Here is an 18350-nt window from a genome sequence, read left to right on the forward strand (position 1 = left end):
GCTGCCTGTGTATCCAAATTCAAGTCATTCACTACCTGTTGACAAGGAACACAAACTTGAAAGTAATATCATTCACATGAATTTCCTTTAAGCGAAAAATATCGTTAACATGCCATTTTAGGAGAAAAGAGTTTCATTTAAAAAGTATTTTTAATGTCAGTTAACAAAAATATTGAGAACTTCAGGTGAGTTACTTTACTAATTTTTCTTACAATATATTCTTTATAAAAATGTTACAGATATATACAAAATAAAAACTGGAGTTCCTCCTTTTCTCTCTGGTTCTTTATAAATACTTTTTAAGAATTTAATATAGATACTTCCAAACATATTGATTTATATATTTTTAAATACTGTGCTATAAGTAGGTACATCATACATATTGTTCTTCAGTTTGTTTTTTACTTAAAAACACATCATGGCAATTATTGGAAAAAATTAAAAATGAAATCTCCTGCAAACCCAGAAATGTGTCTTCACAAATGTAGAAAGGAAACAAAACAAAACAAAACAGTTTTCCTATTAAATAAGCAATAAACCATACTGTTACACATCACAGATAATCTACTAGTGAGATTGAAAAGATGGAGGGAAATTTTAAAATAACCAAGCATATGTAAGCAATTATATACATGACCTCAAAGACAAACAATAACTTGTCTTCATGAACTTTAATTCTTCATGTAGATATTGTTCCTGTGCTGTTTTTAAAAAGACTGTTTTGTTTTTACCATTGAATTTTCTTGGCACCCTTGTGGAAAATTAGTTTTCTGTGAACAAAACAATTTGATAAAATTCAACATTCCTTCATGATAAAAACCCTGAATAAATTAAATATAGAAGGATTATAGTTCAATGTAATAAAGGCTGTATAAGACAAACCCATTGCCAACATCAAACTGAATAGGGAAAAACTTCTCTAAAATCAGAAATGAGACAAGGGTGTCTACCCTCACCACTTTTATTCAATATTGTACTAGAAACTAGCCAGGACAACCAGACAAGAGAAAGAAAAGGAATGCAAATAGGAAAGGAGGAAGTCAAATTATCCCTGTTTGCAGATGATGTGATTCTATACCTAGAAAACCCTAAGGAATCTGTCAGAAGTCTCTTAGAACTGATAAGTTCAGAAAAGTAACAGGGTACAAATCAATATACATAAATTGGTAACTTTCCTATACATCATCAATATGAAACTTGCTAAGAAAGAAATCTGGAAAAATTGTTACTCACACAGCCTCAAACAAACAAAAAGCACCTAGGAACAAACCTAACTAAGGAGATAAAGATATCTACCACAAAAATTATAAAACATCAAAGAAATAAATTGAAGAAAACCCTAGAAGAAAGAAAGTCATACCATGTTCATGGATTGGGAGAATTAATATTGTTAAAATGACCATGCTGATCTTTTCTCTCTTGCTTTTCTCTCCTCCTGACTCTCTTTCTCCTCCTTGCTTTCCGCTCTCTCTAGCGCATGCCCTTTCTTTTTCCTTTCTCTTTTCCTCTCATTTTCTCTCTTACCCTGCAGGGAGACACTCTGTTTGCTTAGTAAACTCCTTTATGTGAAAAAAAAGAAATGATCATGCTATGGAAATGATCTACAGATTCAATGTAATACCCAGCAAAATGACATTCTTTAGATAATTGGACAAAACAATCATAAATTTTATATGGAAACATAAGATATGGAACTGCTAGGCAATTATGAGCAAAAATAACAGTTTGGGAGACTTCTGCTGCCATCCCATCAGCCAGTCCTCAGTTCTAGCCCTAGTACCAAACCTGGCACCAGCAACTCAGGCCTCTAAATGTGCATTCACTACTTGCTGAACCTGGGACCCTCTCCAGGGTTATGAACATGCACAGTGCAAGGCCTGAGGACCTGATGAATGTGCAGCACTACAATCTCCTCTGCTAGCACATGGACACCAGATGAAATACCCCTTCTACCAAGGCCTTTCCTGGCCCCCACTCTCTTACATTACTGAGGATGAGAATGGGAAGATTGTCTTGGCCAAAATGGAAGAGAACCCAGATGATGTGCTCTATGGACATACCACCTCGCTGACTGTTAAGCATTCCCACCAGGGCCTTGACTTGGCTCTGAAGCTGATGGACCAGGCCTCTCAAGCTATGTGGTAAAGAACTACAGTGCCAAATATGTCTCCCTGCATTTCAGTTAGAGTAACCGGGCCACCCTGCATCTCTATTCCAACACCCTCAACTTTCAGATCAGCTAATGGAGCCCGAATACTACACAGGTGGGGAAGATGCATATGTGATGGTGGGGAACCTCACCTGATGACTGATAAGCTGAGGTGGCACCTGGAACTGAAGGAAAAGGGCAGACACAGGGTACCGGGTACCACAGAGGACAAGGTAGAGAGCAAAGACAATTCACTTCCAAGCTCAGGAGAGGCCTGTCATGAGAAGGGCCTGGCTGCTGAGGATAGTGGTGGGGACAGCAAGGACCTCAGTAGGTCAATGAGACCACAGAGAACACGGGTGTCAAGGACAGTTCAGAGGCCTCTGACTCAGCCTCCTAGAGCCTGCCCCATCCCATCCTCACCCACAGACTTTTACAGTAAACCTCAGCTATGGCCTTGGGGGAAATTAAAAAAAAAGAACAGTGCCAGATGTATCATAATAACCGGATCAAATTATACTAGAGTCATCATAACAAAAACAGCTTGGTATTGACATAAAAATAAGACACATAGTCCTATAGAATAGGGACCCAGGACCCATGTATCTACAGGCATCTGACCTTGGCAAAGGAGCCAAAAATATACATTGGAGAAAAGACAGCCTCTTCACATGGCTTTCATGGTGCTGGGAAAATTGATTTTCCACCAGATTGGAACTACATCCCTATCTCTGAACCTGCACAAAAATCTACTCAAAATGGATCAAAGAACTTTATGTAACACCTGAAACTTTAAAACTACTGGAGGAAAGCATAGGGGAAACACTTCAAGAGACAGGAATAGGCAATGATTTCCTGAAAATAGGTCTCTAGTAGCTCCAGATGATAAGAATTGGCAGATGGGATGACATCAAATTAAAAAGCTTCCGCGCAGCAAGGGAAACAATCAACAAGCAAGGAGACAGCATGTGGAGTGGGAGGAAATCTTTGCCAGTTCTTCTGACAGAAGATTAATGTCCAGAATATATAAAGAACTCAAGAAAATTTAACCAAAAAAATATCCCCCAAGTAATTCAATTAAGAAATGGGCAAAAGAGGGCTGGAGTTGTAGCTCAGTGGAGGAGTGCGTGCCTAGCAAGTGTGAGACACTGGATTCCATTCTCAGCACCACATAAAAATAAATAAATAGAAATATTGTGTCCATCTACAACTAAAATTTTTTTTTTAAGAATTGAACAGATACTTCTCAAAAGAAAGCACAAATTACCAGTAAATATATGAAAAAATGCTCAATATCTTTAGCCATCAGGGAAATGCAAATCAAAACTACATTGCAATTCCATTTTACCCTAATCACAACAACTATCTTCAAAATAAAATAAATGCTAGCAGAAGGGGCATGGGGGAAAGAACTATTAGTGAGGAAATGTAAATTAGTATAGCTGCTATGGAAATCAGTATGGGGATTCCTCAAAAACCTAAAAACAATGAAGTAGGTAGAAGAAGTAAGGATAAGTAGAATAGAAACAGAGAGACTGTCTCTTTAAATCTAAAAATTCCATGAACACCCTCACCTTCACCACCACCCCTACCCCAACCGTGCAACCCCTGCACGCAGGCCTGTTTTCTGCCAGACCTAAATTCTTAAAAAATCTAATAAAGTTTAGACTACTGTAAATCCAGTTAATTAGTGTCTTTATGCCTAGTTTACATACAGAATTATTTTTAAACTAATTAAAAGAAGCCTAGGAGAAATAACAAGACCTATGATATCCAAATGCTATTAACTAGATAATGTTAATAACCTGAAGATTCTCAAAAGAAGCAGACAACCATGGCTCACTCTGCTGGAAAGGAACTGAGTTCATTAGGCTGATGCTACCCCTTATGCTTCTCATGTTCACTATAGACATGGTTTCCTTTAAAAAAAGTCTGAGACCACCCCAAAGCATGTCTCATTTTCAAGTCCCTGCTCTCCCTGTCTCTTTGAATGTATATCCTGCTGTTTCTTACTTCCCTGAATAAATCTCTGTGTTGATGCAACCTTAAAATCCTTTCTGTGGTGTAATTCAAGAACCTGCTAGGGCTGAGTTGAGGTCCCCCTTCCCAAGGACCTCCTCAGACCCCATTTCAGTGACAGAACTACCATATAATTCAGATGTACCATTCCTAGGTATATATCTGAAGGAATCAAAGGTAGCATACTATAGAGATATGTGCATACACGTTTATCCTGGCAGTGTTCATAATGGCCAAGTTATGGAAGCAGCCAAGGTGCCCATCAGCAAATGAATGGATAAATAACATGTGGTACATATACACAATGGAGTAGTACTTGGTCATAAAGAATAATGAAATCATGTCAGTTGTTGGAAGATGGATGGAACTGGAGATCATTATGTTAAGCAGAATAAGTCAAACTTAGAAAGAGAAGGATCGCTGGTTTCTCTCATTTGTGGAATCTAGAAGAAAAAAAATGATGTAAAAGTAGAAGTGGAGCTAATAGGTGTTAGAAATACTGGGGTGCCAGAAGAATCAGACACAAACTCGGAAGTACCTTGGCAAGGCAAACTTTACCTCTTCAGGAGGATGTGCTACTGAACTAAGTCTGGCAAGCAAGCACACTGGGGCCGGGCAGTCCACCTGTTTTTCTCCCCCAGGTAGCACTGCCCCTTCCTCTGATAGGAGGAGCTCAGGTTACAATATATGTGATTGGCTAGCTTAAAAATTGGGGTGGGAACAGGTTGGGAGCTCAAAATGGCTGTGATAGGATACAGGTTGGGGAGCTTGGAACTGCTAATTGGAGTCCATAGGCTATGGTGCTTTTGTGTCTTTGCATTCTGCTCTATTTCCCCTCTATTTCCCAATTTTACCTTTAAGGCTAAATACTATATTCTGAAAATGGACCATCAGACTTTCTATTTCTCACATAAGGAAGGAGGGGACCAGGAGGAGGGGAGGGAAATAGGGAGAGAGGAGGAGGGGGGATATAAATGAAGTCTTTTCATTGTATGCATGCATGGTATTGTCACAATGAAACCAGCATGTTATACAATTAATATGCACTAATAATTGTAATAAAATATGGAGAATAAAAGCAGGAAAATACTGGAAGAAAGATACCAAATGTGAACACCATTTTCTGAGTGGTGGGATAGTATTTTTCAAACCTATCATGAGCATATATTAATTTCTACAATGAATAACAACAAAATTTATCTTTATATTGGTATGAATTTTCACCTCACTGTGATAATATTTCTGATTTTTTGGACTAATTTTTTTTCTTTCCACATTTTTATTGGTGCATTATAGTTGTACATAAAATGTACATATAGTTGTACACTTGTTTTTGATTATTTGACCTTTTTTCTCAGATTAGTTTCAAGTGAGTTGGTTTTAATTGACCCATATTCCAGTCATTTATTCTAGAGGCTTCCATACTTTAGAGGGCAAAAGAATCTGAGGGTTCCAGACTCAGAACTCCTGATTCTAATAAGCTCCCAGGGGTGCTGATACAGAGGCTGTTGGTTCTGGAGACAGACTTTGAGAACCACTCATTCCCCCACCTTTCTATGAAGAGTGTGATAGCTTCGGTCCTTTTCAGCTAATAATGTTCTCAGCTTTTGTTAACCAGCATCCTGGCATTTAAGTAAAACATTGAACTTGCTCACTAAGATTCTGCCTATCTGGATCTGCTTTAGCTCACCAAGCTCTCAGGCTCAACTAATTGACCTTCATGAGCCATCATTCTGCTGCACCTTTTCCACAATTTTCCAACAACTCTTCCTCTCAGGCTTCACTTGTCTTCCACAGCAAATAGATCCAGTCAACTTGTAGAACTCAGCATGATTGTCATTTTTTTTTAAATTTATTTTTATTGTAAACAAATGGGATACATCTTGTTTCTCTGTTTGTACATGAAGTAGAGGCATACCATTTGTGTAATCATACATTTACCTAGGGTAATAGTTTTTGACTCATTCTGTTATTTTTTTCCTCCCCCCACCCCTCCTACCCCTCTTTTCCCCCTGTACAGTCCCTCCTTCCTCCATTCTTGTACCCCTCCCACCCCCCATTATGTGTCATCATCCACATATAAGCGAGATCATTCGTCCTTTGGTTTTTTGAGATTGGCTTATCTCACTTACATGGTTTATTTATGTAGAGATTCCAGACTTTTCAACCCCTCATGCCTGTGTTAAACAGGATAACCCCCAAAGTAATAGTGAATTAAAGAAGTGTTTCTGAAACTCACCAGTTGCTCCTCTTTTCTCTTTGCATGCTCCTTAACTCTCACAGATGGTCAGTCTCCTTGATTTTAATTTTGGCAAGGGCCCCCTCTTTAAACATATTTTATTCATGATAACAGGAAATAAAAATTAACTTCAAGACTGCCATCCTGGTGTGTCTAACAGGTGTTTTTTCCTTTGATAAGGATTAGCAGAGTAGGATCATTTTTTAAATTATTTGTTCTTTTAAGATATACATGACAATAGAGTGTATTTTGACATTATACATACGGAGTATAACATATTTTAATTAGAGGTGTGGTTGTATACGAAGTGGCGTTTCACTGGTCATGTACTCATATATGAACATTGAAAAATTATGTCCAATTCATTCTACTGTCTTTTCTTTCCATTCCCCTGCCTTCCTTCCCTTTACTCCCTTTTGTCTAATCCAATGAACTTCTATTCTTCCCTGCTACATCCCAGTAAGTCAGTTTTGATGATTTTTTTTTTCTAGTTTTGTTTTATTTTGAGACAGGGTCTTGCTCTGTTGCCCAGGCTGGCCTTGAGCTCCTGGGCTCAGGAGATCTTTCTACCTCAGCCTTCCAAGTAGCTGGCATTATAGGCATATACCCCCATACCCAGCTAGTTGATGATTTTATTTGTACAGGCAGTAGGAACTTAAAGATGCAGATAAATCTCATGGAACTCACCACACCCAGTTGTGCCACGGAGGCCCCTCAAGTCCTTTTCCTTTCAGCTTGCCAGTGCAACGACCACAGCAAGTGCATCAACCAGAGCATCTGCGAGAAGTGCGAGAACCTGACCACCGGCAAGCACTGCGAGACCTGCATATCTGGCTTCTATGGCGATCCCACCAATGGAGGCAAATGCCAGCGTAAGTCGTGTGGGTCAGGCTGGCTGAGTGCAGATCAGGTGGAACACAGGACTTCTCTGACTTGAGTACCTAGGGGGACAAAGCCACTTGTCTGTGGATACTGCATTTCTTAGAAGTCATAGTGTCAGGAGCTCAACTGAGCTGGGAGAGAAAGCTGACCTGTTGGATGTGAGAGTAGCCTGGTGAAGCAACAGCTCAACAGTGAAACAGTGAAAACCTTTATAGCACTCAGCCATGGGATAAGCAAGGGGCCCCAACCAGAGAAGTGCTGACTGCCCGGTTTCCATCTTCCCTCGAGGAACAGTGCAGCATGGAGAGTCGGTGGCTCAGTGCTGGTGGAGCAGTGTCTCACCACGAGGGAGTCTTCCCAGCAATACTGTAGCCCCCGAGGCTGTGGGAGGGAGGAAGGAAGGACTAGGAGTGGGGAGGTCCTGGGCACTGAGTCAGTGTGAAGAAAGTATGTTCAGACTTGGACCCCAGGCCCCATAAAGAGGCCTCAGCAGAGGCCCCTGAAACCAACCTGTGCTGGGGGCTTTGAATGAAGACCCTTGGGAATGAAGGCGCATGTGAAGCGTGACCGGCCGGGGGTCCAAGGCCTTGACTACACCTCCCATACAGACTGCAGTGCCTGACTGTGCCCTGAGTCTGCTGAAGGAGGGCAGTTGTCCTCTAAGGCCACCAGGTAAAGCCTTTTCAGTGACCTGTGGTTGGGCCTGAAAAACCACACACAGGTTTTAAATCGGGAGCTGCACTCAGCCCTTGTAGTATCTTAAAAATTTCAGTAGTCCCATGTTCCCTCATTCATGGTAGATAGAAGCCTATAAGTTACGACATTTTATTGTTGGATTCTAAACTGCTTTTTAAAAGTGAAAAGTGTAACCAATGAACTGATTTTGATTTGTTCTCGTTCCCAACTGAAAAATATTTTGAATCTATCCCCTCTCCGCTGCCACCTGGTTCTGGGGGTTGAACCCAGAGGTGTCTTACTTTGAATGACAACCCCAGCCCTTTTTAGTTTTTATTTTGAGACAGGGTCTCACTGAACTACCCAGACTGGCCTCAATATTGCAGTTTTCCCACTTCTGCCTCGTGAGTTGATGGGATTACAGATGTGTGCCATTGTACCTGGCAATTAAGAGTCTTTTAGTTGAAAGACTACTCAAGTTCTGAGTGGAAAAAATAAGAAGGGACATCTCTACCTCAGATTCCACCTCCAGACTCCTTAACATGACCCTTCAGAATCTGATCCCAGGCCAGCCAGGACAGAGTGGCATACACTAGAATGCCCTTCACCTCCCTGGAGTTGTTTCCTCATCTGAAAAACAGCAGTTTGGAGTAGTGTTGAGATTAAAGCAATGGGAGCAGTACATGGCACATAGGTAACACTCAGTAAATGTGAGCCATTACTGTCCCCATTCTAATGTCATTTCCTTTTCCTCTTAAATAAAGTGGTATGCACAGATTAAAAGGTGTCCAGTAAAAACATTTATAGATGAATTTGCTTCCTCCATTTGATAGTAATCAGAACACATAACATTACTGAGGGGTAAATGTATATATACAAAGCTTTGTGCTGACAGCCTTTGGAGACAAAGGTACTTTTATTGTCCCCAAGGTCATATAGCCTGCCCAAGATCTCATAGTGAGATGTGGCCAAGCTGGAACCTCATTCAGTAAGTGCTAACTTTTAACTACTGACCTGTTGGTACCTCCAGGCCACCATCCCCATATCTGCAGCTGCCAACTAGAAAAATCGAATTTTCCTCTGTGACATCTATAGGGCTTTAGTACGCTTTTCCAGAACTTAGAGATTGCTTTATTTTCTGGGCCCCAACCCACACAATAGAAGCATAGTTTTTAAAATACTGTGAGTGGCCCCAAGTCTTCAGTGTTTCCTCTTGCAATGGTGTAGTCCTGAGCTAAGGATAGCAGCCATGATGTATTGAGTGTCATGTTTCAGATAACATACATGCCTCCCCTTTTAGATAGGTGCTAATATTATCCACATCATGTGGACAAGGAAGCAGACTCAGAAGGGCTAAGGGGCATGCCCAGAATTCCAGAAGGGCTAAGTGGAGGGCAGAGGATTCAAACTCAGGAACACTGACATTAGGCCTCTGCTTTTCACTAACACTGCTCAGCAGAGCAAGAGCTGAACACTTATTTTCTGCTCCACCATGCATTCTGATAATCTCTGCACTGTTCAGATTTGCAAATTTCTTTGGGTTTTCTTTTTCCTTCTCAGAATTTATTTATTTATTTTTATTTTTATTGTTTTTGATACTGGGGATTGAACCCAGGGGCACTCAACCATTGAGCCACATCCCCAGCCCTATATTATATTTTTATTCAGAAACAGGGTCTCCCTGAGTTGCTTAGGGCCTTGCTAAGTTGCTGAGGCTGGCTTTGAACTTGCAAGCCTGTATTTATTTTAAAAATACACCTTTAGCCAAGTATGGTGGCGCCCGCCTATACTCCCAGCTGTTAGAGGGGCTGAGGCAGCTGGATTATGAATTCAGAGCCAACCTGAGCAGCTTAGTGAGACTCTAAGCAACTCAGGGAGATGCTGTCTCTAAATAAATACAAAAACGGGCTAGGGATGTGTCTCAGTGGTCGAGGGACCCTGGGTTTGATCCCCAGTACTTAAAAAAGTACGTCTTTACTCCAGCCTAATGTCCTTTACTTTATGTACAGAAAGTCAGGGTGTACAGGGAAAAGTTGTTGGGCACAAAGACGTTTGCATTTACTTCAAAGCTCCCCTTGCCATGGGGGTCCCCTTACTTATGAACCCTGGTGGATTTTAATATGTGGCCCACTTGGAGAAGGCTCATCAGCTGAGGCACAGGACAGTATGGCCAACCTCCTTCTAGAGGCCAGTCAGCAAACTGAGCGTCTCACTTGGGGCAGGGACCACCCAGCTTTGGAGATGCTTCATAAATATTTATTGAACAAATGAAACAATCATAATACTGAGACAGTGTCAGTTAAAAAGATCAAGATATCACCTCAGCTGGGAGATGGGAGCCAGCTTTCTCTTTCCTACAGTCCCTTTACTGTTACTTTAATCTTTCCTTTATATTATTAGAGATAAATTATTACTTTAAAATCGTGACTCTTACCTACTAAATGTCTTTGTTTTAGTGTGACTTCCTACCAGGCCCAATTCAGACAGAATTCTTTGTTTTGGGACAAGTCTGTGATAGTAATAATCTTTTAAGCCAGATGTGTCCTGTGTTCTTTTTCCTTTTCTCCAGCATGTAAGTGCAACGGGCACGCTTCCCTGTGCAATACCAACACTGGCAAGTGCTTCTGCACCACCAAGGGTGTCAAGGGAGATGAATGCCAGCTGTGAGTATCTGTTCCATACCAGGGAGGGCCCAGAGGCTAGGAAGCTACATGAACCCTGCCTGGGAGCTGCCCCTTCCCTGTGCTTTGTTGCCATGGATTCTGAGGGATCCCCACAGAGATTAGTTTGAAATTTTGCCTTTTCTACTTCTGACAGGTCAACGCCCAAGCTGAGGGATCTTCAGTAGCAATTCTTTTTTTTAGCGGTAACCCACCCCTACCACTCTTTTGTTTTTGTTTTTGTTTTTCTTTTAGTTGTAGGTGGACACAATACCTTTGTTTTATTTTGTGTGGTGCCAAGGATCAAACCCGAGACCTCTCACATGCTAGGAGAGCGTGCAACTGCTGAGCCACAAACCCCAGCCTAAGTAGCAATTCTTTAATGGCTCTTTAATTCACATTAAAAGAAAAATGTTTGAGTGGTACTGATTTTTCCTCTCTTGCTCGTTTGGATTAGTCATTTTAACGTAGCAACTACTCAATTTTTGTCCCATCAGAAGTTTGCACCTTTTCTGAGGGATGGAGTTGGAGGAGCTGGTGTTCCAGTGCTGGTGTTTCCTTGACATTTTGTTTCTCTGATAGTGGAGGTGATCCTCTTGCCTTAGTATGTCCCTCCTACTCTAGGACTTCCTTTGGAGAAGTGTGTTTATCATCTTCAAGGGGAGGGCTTCAAGTCCATGAGATGCAGACTCAACTTCAGGCAAACTTGGGTTTCAGACCTAGCTGTGCCTCCATTGAGCAGGATACTCTGAGGCAGATGGCAGAACCATGCTGAGACGAGTTTCAGCATGCTGAGATGAGTTTCCCCATCTAGCAAGGAGGGGAGTAGCAATAATAGTTTTTAGTAACACGGAGAGTTGAAATAAGAGAGATTGCCCCCCATTAACATAGTCCTGTCTGCCATAGTGGGAAGCTTGATGAAACATACATCCAGGCTTACCCAATCTCTCTGGAAGAGACTTAAGAGAGACATGTTTAGTGTGAAAACCTTGAACAGATACATGCAGATACATCATCATTAACAAACTTCACTTTTCTTAAAGAATGTCACTCGTATTTGAGACATGGATGCTATTCAGTAGGGAATTGGTCTAGCTACACTTTATAGATTATATTTTAGTTTATGTAAATGTACATGGTTGTAAATTTGATGCTTCCCCAAAGCCAATGTTAAGAAAAGTCTAATCAAAGTTTAAATTTAACTTTCAGATTCAGGTTCATTTTCACAGAAAAATGTGAGAGACCAAAATTAGTCACTGTTGTTCTCTGTTGGGGGAAATAGTAAAGACGCGAGTTGGCACACAGTGGAGGACTTCCAAGTCTCCTCTAGAAGTTGTAGATAGAGGCAAATGCCTGTCACTTCCTTCCCCCTCTTCTCCAAAAGGCCCCAGGGCTGTGGCCCATTCACAAATACCTCAAGGGGGAGGGGAAAGGATGGGGCCATAGCTGTTTTGTTTAACTGGAACTGGAAGAGGGCTCATATCCTAATTTATGCCCTTCCTAGAGATCAAGTTTGCACCTCTGTCCTGATCACTGTGGTCGTCATTCATCATATTGAGTTTACCTTCCCCTAGGATTGATAAATTCAGGTTGAAGCTGGAGGTATGTAGCCCTCCAGTGTCATAGAAAAGCTACTCACTGACAACTGATCTCTCCATTCAGAAATGCATAGTCTTAATGTACAGCGATGAGAAATTATTTTACGATCTTTTCATTAAAAGCTTGATTGAAATCAAGCAACGAAAATGACCTGTTGTCTAAATAAAAGGATCTTCTTAATTTTAAAATGAATGTAGAGTCTGCATTAAATAGCAATAGCAAATAATTTCATTTTTTTTCTCCTAGATGTGAAGTAGAAAATCGATACCAGGGAAATCCTCTCAAAGGAACATGTTATTGTAAGTGTTTTTGTAATTCTCATTCCTTGAGGCAGTAGTTCGACAAAATTCCATTGTTCTTCAATATGGTTTGAGAACGGGAAGCACTGTAGCAATATAGTCATCACCATGGAATTGTCTCCTGACTTGATGGGTTTGCCTATGAACACTATTTGAAGCTTTTTTTTTTTTTTTTTCCAGTAGTGCTTGGGATTGAACCCAGGGGCACTTTACCACTGAACTACACCCCCAGCCCTTTTTACTTTTTATCTTGAGACAGGGTCCTGCTATGTTTTTGAGGCTGACCTCAAACTTACCATCTTTCTGCCTCCACTGGGCACAACTATTTGAAGCAGTTTTAACGTGACCATGTTTATCAGTGTGTAGTGGATAGCAGGAGCCAAAACAGTGTGATGTGGCCCCAGATTTCCTTGTTCAGGATTTGGATCAAATCAGAATTCTTAAACTACAGATGAAGTTTCATCATTCTTCTAGAGTTGATTTACATTAACTACCTCTTTGGGAACAAAATAAAAATACTTAATACCTGTGAGATCTTAAGGAAACTCCTCTCTAGACCTTAGGATTGTTTATCTGTAAAGTGACATAACAATATTTACTTCTATTTATTTCTTCTATTTATAAATATTGGTAAATATTACATACAACTTGGTAAATGTTATTAAGTTATAAATAAATATTTATAGTTATAAATAAATAGAAATTGGGGCACTTGATGAGATATTTTTCTAGTAAAAGTGAACTCCCAAGTGTTGACAAACAGCTGCCCAGAGGATCCTGGGAGTCTGGCTTCTCCGACACAGGTCAGAAGGTGTAAATCATTGTGCCCTACTTGTTCAATCCCCACTACCAGAAGGAAAAAAAAAACAAGAAGAAGGTTTAGTGGGTAACTCAAATAAAATGATACTGCTGAGGGGCTTGATTTCCTTTGAAAAACTTGGGTATAGGTGAGACAAAGTCCTTTCCTGGCTTTTGAATTTATCAGAAAAGCAATGTATATCTTCAGATACCTGTTTGTTTTTGTTTCAATTTTAAATGTACATTTCTTTCTTTCAATAGATACTCTTCTTATTGGCTATCAGTTCACTTTTAGCCTCTCCCAGGAAGATGATCGCTATTACACAGCCATCAATTTTGTGGCTACTCCTGATGAGGTAAGATTTTTTTAAAATATTTTTTAGTTGTCAATGGACCTTTATCATGTTTATTTTTATGTGGTGCTGAGCATCAAACCCAGTGCCTTGCACATGCTAGGGAAGTGCTCTACCACTGAGCCACAATTCCAGCCCCTGAAGTAAGATTTTTAAGCCTATTTTGCTTTGAATTTGTGTGACTCCTTCTCTTGGTCATCATGGGTTGAAGGACTGCCTTAGCAGTGGTCTCAGAAGGAAGCACACAGGATGATGTTTCGAGGCACAGGAAAAAATGTGAAGAGTCTACATTTTATCTCCTTTCCATCCAAAAGGCAAGAATGGTGTTAGAGGACTTACCAGGACCTGATACACAGGTTGATATTGACACCACACATACTTAATATTCCTGTCAGCCCATCACAGCTCCATACAGAGGAGATTGAAAGAGGAACTCCATCATTCAAGGGCAGCTGGCAAAGGAACCAGAGGCTTAAAAATCACCCATGAAGAAATTGCTAGGTGAGAATGGTGGCACAAACCTGTAATCCCAGCTACTTGGTGGACTGAGGCAGGAGGATCACAAGTTCAAGGCTGGCCTCAGCAATTTATCAAGACTCTGTCTCAAAAAATAAAATCAAAGGAAGGGCTGTGGATATAGCTCAGTGGTAGCACGCCACTGAGTTTCATCCCCAATACCACAAACAAACAAAAAATACCTGACTGAAATTAACTAATGCCATGATGCAAGCACAAGCAGACATCATGGGAGGTATGTGGTGACATTTCTGCTGCTAAAGAAAATTTGAAGCTCATTGGGAGTTTAAAAAGTTTAATTAAAAAGTTTAATTGGTCCAACAAGAGGTTGACCAGAAATAATATAAGTGGTTAAAATTACTATTTGAAATATGCACAAATGCTTATTATCTTTAATTATAAAACCCATCCTGCCTAAAGGCAATATGTACTAGAAGACGGGAGCCAACACAGCATGACATTTAAAAGCAGAGCATTCCACACTTAAAGGTTCAGTATACAATTTCTACTTTTCTTTTTTTATTAATGCTGGGGATTGAACTCAGGACCTTGTTCCTGATCAACTTGAGCTCTCCCACTGAGCTGTACCCCCACCCAATGTCCTTAATGAAGTATAAGGAAATTTTCCTCAACTTGATGGTAAATTACTTAGGAAACTCCTCAGAGATTTCCTCTCATCAACATACACAAAGCTATTTACCATCACTAAATTCCTGTCATAATCAACAAATAATACATGGATAACAATATGGTAATGAAGAAATGTGTATTACTCTAACAAATGTTATCAATAAACATCACTATATTTTTTAAAAGAATAGAACAAACTCCATGGTGTGGTATATTTACCAATCAATGAAAGTTAGATTTGTTTTTAATATTCCATTTCAATGATAAAATTAAGAAAAGATGGACTAGAAAAGATACATTCTCAAGAGTTAACACGTGTGTGTGTGTGTGTGTGTGTGTGTGTGTGTGTGTGTGTGTGTGTTGTGTGTGTGTGTGTGGTACTCAGGATTGAACCATGGCCACATGTATGCTAGGCAGTGTTCTACCACTGAGCTACATCCCCAGTTCCCAAACCTTATTTTTTAAATTTAGTATACTTATCTTTATGTTTTTATGTTTTGGGTTTTTTGTGGTACTGGGAATTGAATCTAGAGGTGCTCTACTTCTGAACTACCTCCCCAGCCCTTTTTAATTTGATACAGGCTCTCACTAAGTTGCTTAGGTTGACCTTGAACTTGCCATCCTCCTGCCTTGGCTTTCCAAATTGCTGGGATTACAGATGTGCACCACCATGTACAATATATGCTTTTAAAGAAGCATTTCCAATTTGGGAGGAAATTTACACCATATTATAACCTATGATAAACCCAGAAGCACATGGGTTAAGATATAAATACATACAAATTGGAGCACTGTGTCAGGTATTTTCCTACCTGAGTTCAAGAGTGAACTCTGAATGTTTGGAAACAGCTGCCCTGAGGATCCTGAGAACTCTACCTCCTCTGACACAAGTCCACAGATATAAATTACTATGCTCTGACAGGGCCTCTTTAAAGGGTACTTTTCCTACACAATTATGCGTCTGATAAAGCACTGAATTATATACACATTACTGGGAGGAAATGAAATTTCATCTGGGGCACAATGCTTATATTAAGGAAAATTGGTTAGAAATTTTGTTAATTCCTCTATAAACACAAGTTTTTCTTGAAACATTGCAAAACTTTCTGTCATAATATAAATCAAGGGTAGTAAAATCTAATTATCATTATAATTAATTTTCTACTTATTTGCACCTCTCATCAGCAAAACAAGGATCTGGACATGTTCATCAACGCGTCTAAAAACTTCAACCTCAACATCACCTGGGCTGTCAGCTACTCAGGTAAAGACATACCTAGCAAAGACATGTGAGCAGAGGTGCCAGGTTGAGAACTATAACATAGGAGTTGGGAAAGGGGACTCTGGAGACAGATGGATTTCAAACCCAGTTTTCCACATACTATCTGTGAGACCTTGAGCAAGTATCCAGATCCCTCTCTGGATTGTTCATCAGTAAAGTGAGCATAGCAACATTTACCTCCAAGAGCCCTGTAGATTAAATGAGATGAAAGCCACCATCACCTACCATGGTTCAGGCTCAGTAGGTGGCTCCTCCCTCCTCCCCACTCTACCTCCCCACCACCACCACTCACACCCTTACAGTGGCCACTGCTCTGCCACTGTCTGCAACATCCAGATGCTTCAGAGGGGAAAAAATTTAGTGACTCCGTTTCAAGAAATGGAAATGTTTTAAATAAAATGAGATTGTAGTAGGTACAGAGAACCATACTTTGGATATTCAACCAAGCTCTGAAAGCACAGCTTTTGCTCTCTGGTTTGTCTTAACTATGATTTAATAGTTAAGATCTGCTGACCCTGATGTAGTGGTTAGGACAGATTACCACTACTTACCAGGATAACTCGACAGAGCTGGGTTTGAGTTCTGCCTGTTTTTTATTTGCACTGTGCTGTTGAACAAGTTACCTAGGCTCTCTGAACCTGTTCCCTTGTGTGTGAAATGTGACGTCCAAACACCTTGCTGCATAGAGTGTTGTAGGGACAACTTGAGATGATAAATGAAGTACTCGATGTAATGCTTGAACATGGGCAGTTGTCACTGAATGGTAGCTCTGTTTCATCAACATCACTGCTGTAATAATACTCCTGTTTTTGTCAACACAAAACCGAATTAGACTGGTACAAAATAAGAATATAATCTTTGCTGTCATTTTGGGATTTATTATGCCTTAAAAGATCTCCAGTGACATCTCAATGAACTATGAACCTAGTCAATGGACTAGGTAGGGCTCTAGTCCCACAGTTTAACTCAACATGGAAAAGAGTGCATTTTGTGAGTCTTTATTCACACTTGAGTTGAGGGAGAATCTGGAATGTGGAAAGACTGTCTAAGAACACATGGAATTACATCAGGTAGGGGGCACTTAACTACAGTGGCATCTGGTAGCAGAAGGCAGGACTGAGTGGCACCTTGAGCACCTACCTCCCTGTTGAGACTTGAGGCCACTGCTGGTTGGGAAGTGAGGGGTGAATCAGTGTTTTTGGTACATGGGTCTGGAGCACCACCACACAGATGTCAGGGGGAAATGCAAAGGAATTGAGGTGTTATGTGCAGAGCGGGTGACAGTACATATAACAGTACCCTGATGGTGTCTAATTTCCTGACCACGTGTTCCCAGTTTCAGGGGTGGTGGTGGGGAGTCACAGAGGTACCTGATAAGACCCCTTCTGATGTGGGGCACAAGCTTGTGAATCAGCCTCCCCAGAATCAAATCCAACTGCATTCCTTGCAGCCTGAGGCAAGTTACTTACTTTCTTGGAACTTTAGTTTCTCAATCTGTAAATATGGATGATGGAGTTATGAGATTTAGGGAGATTGAACTCTTAATGGCTTTTGCTAAGAAATTGTAAGTATTTAATAAATGCTATTAATTCTTATTAACAAGGGCAAGTTTTGCCTTTGTCGGATCCATTTTTTTATTTCTTTTCTCCCTGACAGGTGGAGCCCCGCCTGAGAAAGAGATGCCTATTGTTTCAAAAAACAACATTAAGGAGTACAAGGACAGCTTCTCCAGTGAGAAGTTTGATTTTCGAAACCACCCCAATATCACTTTCTTCGTTTATGTCAGTAATTTCACCTGGCCCATCAAAATTCAGGTAAGATGTGCTTTTTGGTCTCAGACATGCAATGATGGTGAACTCTCCTCCATGGAGACTAGATTCAGTAATGTGGAACTTGTGGTAAACAGAGTGGACAGTTTTGCTCTGCCTTTGTGAGAACTATGGCAAAGGAGTACTGGGGACATCATGTGTCCCTTGTGAGGGACGTTGAAAGGCCCTTCTGGAAGCAAGTTGGCATATAACACACTTGGTGATTACCCATGTATTCATTTCTTCATTAATCACTTGCCGTGAAAGAGGCTGTAGGGCCAAAGAGCCTCAGATCTGAAATGGACAACGTGAGTGTAGAGGAAGCAGATGCACTTCTAATCAGCGAGAGCCAGAGCAGGGGAAGTGACGTAGGAAAAATGTCCCAAACTGCAATCAGAGTTTACCGCAGGAGAGTGGGTGTAGGAGAAGGTGGAGTGTGGT

At 40.6% G+C, this 18350-nt stretch overlaps 1 protein-coding gene and 1 pseudogene across 3 annotated transcripts in view; both read left to right on the forward strand.

Annotated features, from left to right (window-relative positions):
• Positions 1-18350, forward strand: part of LOC306655005 (attractin-like) — a 121867-nt gene that overhangs the window by 86113 nt on the left and 17404 nt on the right. For both annotated transcript variants that reach the window (XM_079129139.1, XM_079129140.1), the window contains exons 24-29: positions 7142-7279; positions 10534-10627; positions 12470-12522; positions 13582-13676; positions 16005-16083; positions 17758-17915. In XM_079129139.1, coding sequence (XP_078985265.1) covers positions 7142-7279; positions 10534-10627; positions 12470-12522; positions 13582-13676; positions 16005-16083; positions 17758-17915 — 617 coding nt within the window. The remainder of the gene's footprint in view (positions 1-7141; positions 7280-10533; positions 10628-12469; positions 12523-13581; positions 13677-16004; positions 16084-17757; positions 17916-18350) is intronic.
• Positions 7-2630, forward strand: LOC306655019 (N-alpha-acetyltransferase 10-like; annotated as a pseudogene). The gene has a single exon. The product of its transcript is annotated as an N-alpha-acetyltransferase 10-like (transcript).

Source organism: Sciurus vulgaris (assembly GCF_902686455.1).
Source record: "Sciurus vulgaris genome assembly, chromosome: 2".
Taxonomy (NCBI): domain Eukaryota; kingdom Metazoa; phylum Chordata; class Mammalia; order Rodentia; family Sciuridae; genus Sciurus; species Sciurus vulgaris.